The 9,071-nt window shown below is 43.7% G+C and overlaps 2 protein-coding genes across 2 annotated transcripts in view; one reads left to right on the top strand and one right to left on the bottom strand.

Annotated features, from left to right (window-relative positions):
* Positions 1 to 1,181: 1,181 nt before the first annotated feature.
* On the top strand, positions 1,182 to 6,946 carry LOC116687810 (CD276 antigen). Its single transcript, XM_032513452.1, has 5 exons — positions 1,182 to 1,302; positions 3,181 to 3,420; positions 3,613 to 3,945; positions 4,446 to 4,721; positions 6,682 to 6,946. Exons 1-5 carry the CDS (start codon positions 1,233 to 1,235, stop codon positions 6,717 to 6,719), a joined length of 957 nt encoding a protein of 318 aa, XP_032369343.1. The 5' UTR covers positions 1,182 to 1,232; the 3' UTR covers positions 6,720 to 6,946.
* Positions 6,947 to 7,976: 1,030 nt separating this feature from the next.
* The window catches only part of cand2 (cullin-associated and neddylation-dissociated 2 (putative)), an 18,234-nt gene continuing 17,139 nt past the window's right edge, over positions 7,977 to 9,071 (bottom strand). Inside the window, exons 23-24 of the mRNA XM_032513448.1 lie at positions 8,934 to 9,041; positions 7,977 to 8,344 (exon numbers count right to left, since the gene is read on the bottom strand). Coding sequence (XP_032369339.1) covers positions 8,114 to 8,344; positions 8,934 to 9,041 — 339 coding nt within the window. The 3' untranslated portion in view covers positions 7,977 to 8,113. The remainder of the gene's footprint in view (positions 8,345 to 8,933; positions 9,042 to 9,071) is intronic.

Here is a 9,071-nt window from a genome sequence, read left to right as displayed (position 1 = left end):
TAGACAGACCTGTGGTAGATGGAGGTGGGTTAGAAATCAGCTTTATGCCCATTGCACCATTAGGCTACACGTAACATGACATTACATCAGCTTTATGCACATACCATTAGGCTACATGTAACATGACATCACATTAGCTTTATGCACATACCATTAGGCTACATGTAACATGACATTACATAACATTAGCTTTATGCCCATTACACCATTAGGCTACACGTAACATGACATTACATTAGCTTTATGCCCATTGCATCATTGCATGTAACATGACATTACATTACATTAGCTTTGTGCACATACCATTAGGCTACATGTAACATGACATTACATTACATTAGCTTTGTGCACATACCATTAGGCTACATGTAACATGACATTACATTAGCTTTATGTGCATTGTATCAGTGGTTAGGAAGGACACATACCAAGTGCACCATTTTACATGAGAAGGATCACAACATTCATGTTGTAACTCGATGGAAGGACCATTAGATTTAACTCTACATAACCCTAATGTAACAACAAATCAGTCTCTTTAGACATTAGACACTAACTGCACTGACATGTTTCTGTGTTGCTTCCACTTTTTTGTGAATATGTACTGTGTGTGAACTAAATTCAACGTGGGAAGAACACAGAATGGATGATGAGAAATCCTTTAACGCCACAGTGTCGTTCCCTAAAGGTGAAGAAAAAGAGGCGATTCCTACTCCTCATGTTGATTCCTTACAGTGGGCTGAAGCAGGGTTTGGCCTGTGTCTGTGTTGATCCCTGCAGTCCTTCAGCAGTGAGTCCATGGAGCACGTTGGTCAACAACTTCAGATTTTCTGCATCTTATTGAATCTTTTAACTTAAATCTGTGGTGGAAAAAAGCCCTGTTCATGGCCCTAGTCCTGCTGTTAGCCTTTCATTTAGCCATTTTGTTCTATGTGACATCAGTGTACCTGATATTTCATATATATTTCATTTGTCTGTGTGTACTATATGTGTACAAACAAACAAACTATACCTAATTCCCAACCTGTACAGGTCAGTGTTTAAAAGATTTCACAAGCCATAACATTGTAAATTGGCGCTTTTATTGTGAAGGATGTTCACCGGAAGTGTTGCTGCTGCTGCAGGAGGTAGCTCTTCTTTGCTGGAATAAATCGACGGCGTTACTGAGCGGGTTGCCAGAAGCCGTCTGATGACCGGAAGTGGCGCTCCAGTGAAGTGTCACCTTAACAACCATGGAGCGTTTAGCTGTGGTGTGTCTCTTCCTCCTGACTGGGGCCGGAACAACCTCTGCTGAGAAAAAAGGTCACAAAGCTCCTGATCACCTTTCCGCTTCTGTTCTTTTTTCTTTTTTCTTTTAAATTGTATTTTGTCTTCTTTCTTTCTTGCATTGTTTTCATGTTTCCTGCTTTTGGTCATATAAATATGTTATCTATAGTGGAACGTACCTACAGGCTACCTCTACTCAAGCAGGCCTACTTGTAACATTACTTTACTTTCTAGTTTTTCATGCCACTTTCTACTCCTACATCTCAGAGAGAAATGTTGTCATTTTTAGTCCACTACCAAATCTGACACATTTACTTACAAATTAAGATTTTTGCTTTTGCTTTTGCAAATTAAGATTTTTTTTTTGTTACAAATTAAGATTTTTGCACACAAAACGCATGTAGTTTATAAAATTTGATCTTACTATAAAGTTAACTATACCAAACAATATAACGGCCTGCAAGTCTGAAATCAATCACTCACGTTTGATTTAAAGTGTAAAACGGCCTTAGAGTCCCAGTGCACTGTATAATCAAAGAACACAGAAATAACATGAAGAGACCAGCTGAACCCAGTAGTACTACACAGCAGGAAGCCAGCAGTACTACACAGGAGGAACCCAGCAGTACCAGAGGGTAAGGTGCTGTCTGTTCTTCATGGTGGGCTGTAGTGGAATGAGTGGAGGTGGGTTTCTTCTTTAACATGGCGTGGAGGCCGTTCCCCACATGAGGGGCCCGGAGGACCGTCCCCTGTGACCAGCAGACTTTATGTTTGCTAGGTGAATGACCAGGAGACCACAGCAGGGAGCAGAGGCGGGGGGTAATGAACCACACAACAACTTGGATCGTTTCCACGTTGTAAAATGGGAGGATTTTTGCATTGAGGAGGCATACTTTTAATAAAATACTTCAAGTACGTTGTCCTGATAATAGGCTATATAATTTTACTTGAATAACATTTTCTCCAGACTTTTAATTGTAAGAGAGTATTTATCACCGTAGGCTACGTTTGCTCAGGCTCAGTAAAGGATCTGATCTGCAGAGACATCTTCAGGATGCAAAATAGTGTAACAGTCATAGACTGTTAATATTAAAAATAATATTAATGGACGGAGCATGTGCCAACGTGGCAGGTGGATTAACAGTGTTACCTGCCAATTGCAAAATTCACCCGCATTTGGGGGTGTTCGGGGGTCAACTTCAGGCCCTGCTAATGAAGCAATAATAAAATATTCCTTATATATTCCTTTGGTATATCTGACCCACGACTCGGTTGGTTGGGATCTTTCTTGACAAGTCTGTCAATATCAACAGCCGGGACACGGCTGCACCTACACACACACACACACACACACACACACACACACACACACACACACACACACACACACACATACACACATATACACACACATATACACACACATACACACATACACACACACACACATACACATACACATACACACACATACACACACATATACACACACATACACACATACACACACACACACACACACACACACACACACATACCAAACAGTTCTCTGACTGAGAACACCAAATTGTAATTCATTTTGTTGCATGAATGAATAATGTGGGATTAGAATTCCTTATTTTTTGGGCCTTTCTGTATTTTTGGGGTAATGCATATATCATAATAATATTAATAATAATAATAAACAGAAGCATTTAAATACTTGCCGGTTCCTGTGATGCGTTCACATGTTAGAATCACTGTGGTATTTCCGATGATTCTCCGTTTTGAACTCTGTTGATCAGCTGTTCTGTTGCTAGGTGACCTAGGCCTGATGGTTGCTATTTGGACTGGATGTTGGCTGTTCCTATCTCCTTTAACAGTTCCAGACCCAGGTGTGACTCTTCATCCCTTTCTTCTCTCTTCTTCCTCCAGCGCTGCAGTGTTACTGTGAGCGCTGTGCCAACTCCAGCTGCACCACCGACGGCAGCTGCTACGCCGTCATCCAGAAGAGGGGCAGCAGGCTGACCGTCGAGAACCCCCAGTGTGTGCAGGACTACGAACTGGTCCCCCGACAACGGCCCTTCATCTGTGCCCCGTTGGAAATCGTAGGCATGTACCCGTTGTGCTGTACCACGGACTACTGCAATAAAGAGCCCTACCTAGGAACCCTGGGTAAAAAACACACACACACACTCATATACACACAATATATTACATGCATATCCAAAGTTATAAAAAACAGATTCTCAAATGAAGGATATATCATAGGTTATGTTGTTATATAACAACACACTTCCTTAAGTCTGTCTTAACTTAATTCCTCTGTAAATACATTAATAAATACATCTTTTTGTTTTCTTCCAGAGCCCACAGTCCTCACAGTGGCAGAAGGGAGTGATGTTGCCCTGCCCTGTTCCCCCGGCACACAGGAGGACATCGAGTCCAAGACGATTGACTGGGAGAAGGATGACGGTCAGCAGGAGGTGTTCTTTTATGACGCAGGCGTTCATCACAATAACGGCCAATCGGGTCAGAGTGAGCAGTTCAAAGGTCGAGTCTCACATTTTCCGGACCAACTGAAGCATGGAAATGCCTCCATCCTGATCAGAAATGTGAACGTGGCTGACAGTGGAGCCTACACCTGCTTTCTTACCCGTCTTCAAACACCTCAAATATTCCACATTGAGCTTGTTGTTGGTGAGTTCTTTAGGATTAAGAGAAGCCCGTTCTTCTTCTAACATGTCAGCAGCCTGGAGTAGAAATCTGACTCAACCACTCAGGTCTGTGGACGGGAATCAGTTTCAAATGGACAACACAAATCTGTTCAATAGACAGAAAATACATGTCTGTTTAAGCTGTCTGCCAGGTTGATAATATCACACAAGCACTCTAACATGGTTTTAATTTCATGACTTAAAAAAGAGATCCGGGGAAAATATTCCCCTGATCCATGGGACGTCCGTGTTTTAGGATAAGTTTGTAATGTCAGGAATAAGACGTTACTGATGATCTCATTCTGCAATCCTGTGGTTCTCCTGTTATATCAAAACTGTGATCCCAATTCTGACTCTGCTGCTGACGGACAGAAGGAAAAGACACTTATGGAATATGGAGCCAGGTGGATAATCACATCAAATGAATTCTACCCATGATAATATAAATATAGACTTTAACTGTAGTTCATGCTGTGTTCACAGCTGCTTCCCCCAAACCATCCGTCGCTGCCCATCACACAGAGGATGGCGTCCTGCTGCAGTGTGAAGTCCAAGGTGCTTCTCCAAAACCGAGAGTGGAGTGGCAGGACGGAGCTGGACACGTCCTTCCTGCTGAGGAGCCTCAGGTCTCCGAAAGAGAAGGCCGCTACGACGTCACCCTCCGCGCTGCTGTGACCGAGACCGGCCGCTATCGCTGCGTGGTCACGCAGGAGCAAATCCACCATCAGACTGAGGCTGACACCTTTGTGAAGATCCATGGTGAGATTGTTCTAAGTGACATTTTCATATTTCAATAATCAATCAGGTCTGTCAGTAGAGAGAGACTAACCAATCAGGTCTGTCAGTAGAGAGAAACTAACCAATCAGGTCTGTCAGTAGAGAGACACTAACCAATCAGGTCTTCAGTAGAGAGAGGAAACTAACCAATCAGGTCTGTCATAGAGAGAAACTCACCAATCAGGTCTGTAAGTAGAGAGAAACTAACCAATCAGGTCTGTCAGTAGAGAGAAAACTACCCAATCAGGTCTGTCATAGAGAGAAACTAACCAATCAGGTCTGCAGTAGAGAGAAACTAACCAATCAGGTCTGTCTGTAGAGATAAACCAACCAATAGGTCTGTCAGTAGAGAGAGAGACTAACCAATCAGGTCTGTCAGTAGAGAGAAAACTAACCAATCAGGTCTGTGCAATAGAGAAACTAACCAATAGGTCTGTAAGTAGAGAGAAACTAACCAATCAGGTCTGTCAGTAGAGAGAAACTAACCAATCGGTCTGCAGTAGAGAGAATAACCATCAGTTCGTAAGAGAATCCAATAGGTTGCGTAGAGAGACAACCAATCAGGTCTGTCAGTAGAGAGAGACTAACCAATCAGGTCGTTCAGTAGAGAGAAACTAACCAATCAGGTCTGTCAGTAGAGAGAGACTAACCAATCAGGGCTGTCAGTAAGAGAGAGAAACTAACCAATCAGGTCTGTCAGTAGAGAGAGAGAACTAACCATCAGGTCTGTAGTAGAGAGAGGACAACCAATCAGGTCTGTCGTAGAGAGAAAGAACCAATCAGGTCTGTCAGTAGAGAGAAACTAACCATCAGGTCTGATAGTAGAGAGAGGACTAACCAATCAGGTCTGTCAGTAGAGAGAATAACAATCAGGTCTGTCAGTAGAGAGAAACTACCAATCAGGTCTGTCAGTAGAGAGAGACTAAACAATCAGGTCTGTCGTAGAGAGGAGAAACTAACCAATCAGCTGTGTAGAGAGAGAGAAACTAACCAATCAGGTCTGATAGTAGAGAAGGACAACCAATCAGGTCTGTCAGTAGAGAGAAAACTAACCAATCAGGTCTGCCAGTAGAGAGAGAGAAACTAACCAATCGTCTGTCAGTAGAGGAAAACTAACCAATCAGTCTGTCAGTAGAGAGAAAAACTAACCAACCAGGTCTTTCAGTAGAGAGAGACAACAACAATCAGGTCTGTAGTAGAGAGAGAACAAACAATCAGGTCTGTCAGTAGAGAGAAATAACCAATCAGGCTGGCAGTAGGAGAACTAACCAATCAGGTATGTCAGTAGAGAGAGACTAACCAATCAGGTCTGTCAGTAGAGATGAAACTAACCAATAGGTCTGTCAGTAGAGAGATAAACTAACCAATCAGGTCTGTCAGTAGAGAGAGACAACCATAGGTCGTCAGTAGAGAGAAAAACCAATCAGGTCTTCAGTAGAGAGGAAACTAACCAATCAGGGTCGTCAGTAGAGAGAAAACTAACCAATCAGGTCTGTCAGTAGAGAGAGACTAACCAATCAGGTCTGTCAGTAGAGAGAGACTAACCAATCCTGTCGCAGTAGAGAGAGAACAACCAATCAGGTTGCAGTAGAGAGAAACTAACCAATCAGGTCTGTCAGTAAGAGAGAGAAACTACCAATCAGGTCTGTCAGTAGAGAGACTAACACAATCAGGTCTGTCAGTAGAGAGAAACTAACAATCGGTCTGTCAGTAGAGAGAAAACTACCAATCAGGTCTGTCAGTAGAGAGAAAAACTAACCAATCAGGTCTGTCAGTAGAGAGAACTAACCAATCAGGTCTGTTCAGTAGAATAAGACTCTTTTTGGTGTTGTACTTGGAGATGTCCCTAAGCTCTGGACTTCTCCTTTAAACTGAGTTTACAATTACAACAAATCTCTTGTTCCTGCATTCAAGACTAACTTTCATTTCTGTTGGTTTTCAGTTCCCACAACTCCCCCCTCCACCCTCACCACCATCTAGAATACAGCTTGCTACGACTCCCCCTCCACCCTCACCACCATCTAGAATACAGCCTGCTACGACTCCCCCCTCCCCCCTTACCACCATCTAGAATACAGCCTGCTACGACTCCCCCCTCCACCCTCACCACCATCTAGATACAGCCTGCTACAACTCCCCCTCCACCTCACCACCATCTAGAATACAGCCTGCTACAACTCCCCCCCTCCACCCTCACCACCATCTAGAAACAGCTGCTAAGACTCCCCCTCACCCCACACATCTAGAAAACAGCTGTACAACTCCCCCTCCCACCTTCCACCATCTAGAATACAGCCTGCTACGACTCCCCCCTCCCCCCCCACCATCTAGAATACAGCCTGCTACGACTCCCCCCTCCCTCACCACCATCTAGAACAGCCTGCTAAGACCCCCCCTCCACCTCCACCACCATCTAGAATACAGCCTGCTACACCCCCCCTCCACCCTCACCACCATCTAGAATACAGCCTGCTAGACCCCCCTCCACCCTCACCACCATCTAGAATACAGCCTGCTACGACTCCCCCCTCCACCCTCACCACCATCTAGAATACAGCCTGCTACGACTCCCCCCCACCACCATCTAGAAAACAGCCTGCTACAATCCCCCATCCACCTCAAAACATTAGAATACAGCCTGCTAGACTCCCCCCCTCCACCCTTACCACCATCTAGAATACAGCCTGCTACGACTCCCCCCTCCACCCTCACCACCATCTAGCAATGTTATAAATTGGCGACTGAGAGAACGTTGGTCAGTGAAAGCTTCCTCCTGTTGATACTGACCGATGTTTCCCTTCGATAGTTCTTAACACTTCAACATCTGGTTAAAAACCACTGGCCCCGTTTCCTTCCTGAGTAAACATGTGGAAAACAAGAAAGTAGCACACATACACTCAAAGATCAGTTTCCCCAGTGCATGGCTTTGATAAAGCCTTTGGGCTAAAACAGGACTGGTCTTTGCTTGACATGACCAGAATAAATTGTGTTTCTTTACCTATTCAGTGTTGGAACTTTATGAATTTTGGTATAGCACCATAAACAAAATGCTCTCAAAGACTTCACTACTGAAAGATAAAGATGGTTGTGTTTGTTCATGTTGTAACTGAATTGAAAGATTTTACACAATGATTTAGAGATAGTGGAACAACAGATCAGTCGTTAGATCTCGTGTTGCTTCCACTTTACTTCATGTGAACTAAATTTAACCGGAGAAGAACACAATGGACCAAAAGAAACCGTGTCAATAATTACATTTATTTTTGATAGAGGAAATTCATACTAGAAAGCCCAGTTTTCAAAATACAGCTGTGATTTTGTATGAAAGTGGAACAGCATTGGGTTTCTTTAAAAACAAAACAAAAGTAAAAAGTCTAGCTGATATCCATGCTCTCTGCTGGCCCTAAGCCCCCCCCCTCCCCTCCCTGGACGCTCTGGTAGATGGACGCCATGTCAGCGTTGCTTCTGATCTGGTTGGCGAAGTCGGCCATGCTGGGGCTCCTCTCCACCTCGGGCACGGCCAGCAGGGCGGCGACAGCGCGCATGGCAGAGCGCCGCAGCTCCTCCTGCTTCTCAAACTCCTGCTTCACCGAGCCCGCCTTCACCTGCAGGGGGGGGGGGGGGGTGGCAGCCTCACACGCTATTCACAATGTAACCCTTAATACTAGGGTGATAATGTAGAGGACGAAAGAACTGCACCCAGTTCAGGCCAGCTCTATCCAGAGGTGGGTAGTAACGAGGTACATTTACTCCGTTACAGTTACTTGAGTAAGTTTTTGAAAAAATTGTACTTCTAGGAGTAGTTTTAAATCACTATACTTTTACTTTTACTGGAGTAGATTAGTGAAGAATAAACTGTATTCTTACAACGCTACATTAGGCTACAATGAGCTAGTTACTTTTCTTTTTACCTCTTTGGTATTCTGCGCGTCATCATTTTTACCCCAGCAAACGTCTCATTTTAGTGTTTAGTGTTTTATAACAGTAATTCATAATCTACTTAATTTGAAATTAAGGTGAATAGAAATCTATAAAATAAACAATAGTCTTATTTAATAAGAGTCATGTTTCCCAAACCCAATGGACTTGCGGATTACTGTACATTGGCACTGCATAGACAGCAGCGGCATACATTAGCGTTGATATGAATCATAATATAAGGAATATATGAATATTTCTAAAGAGCGAGGGTACCTTGGTAGTGCAGGTAGCTTTAAGAGGCTCGATCAGTCTGTCCAGTCTCTGGAGAACAGCTGCTGGACACAGAGACGCCAAGCGAGCTAACATCAGGAAAGTCAGCATCTGCAGCGCACACACACACACACACACACA

This window comes from Etheostoma spectabile, chromosome 4 (assembly GCF_008692095.1).
Source record: "Etheostoma spectabile isolate EspeVRDwgs_2016 chromosome 4, UIUC_Espe_1.0, whole genome shotgun sequence".
NCBI classification, from domain to species: Eukaryota; Metazoa; Chordata; class Actinopteri; order Perciformes; family Percidae; genus Etheostoma; species Etheostoma spectabile.
The sequence above is the reverse complement of the archived record's forward strand: the minus strand, read 5'-3'. Positions and strand labels throughout refer to the sequence as shown.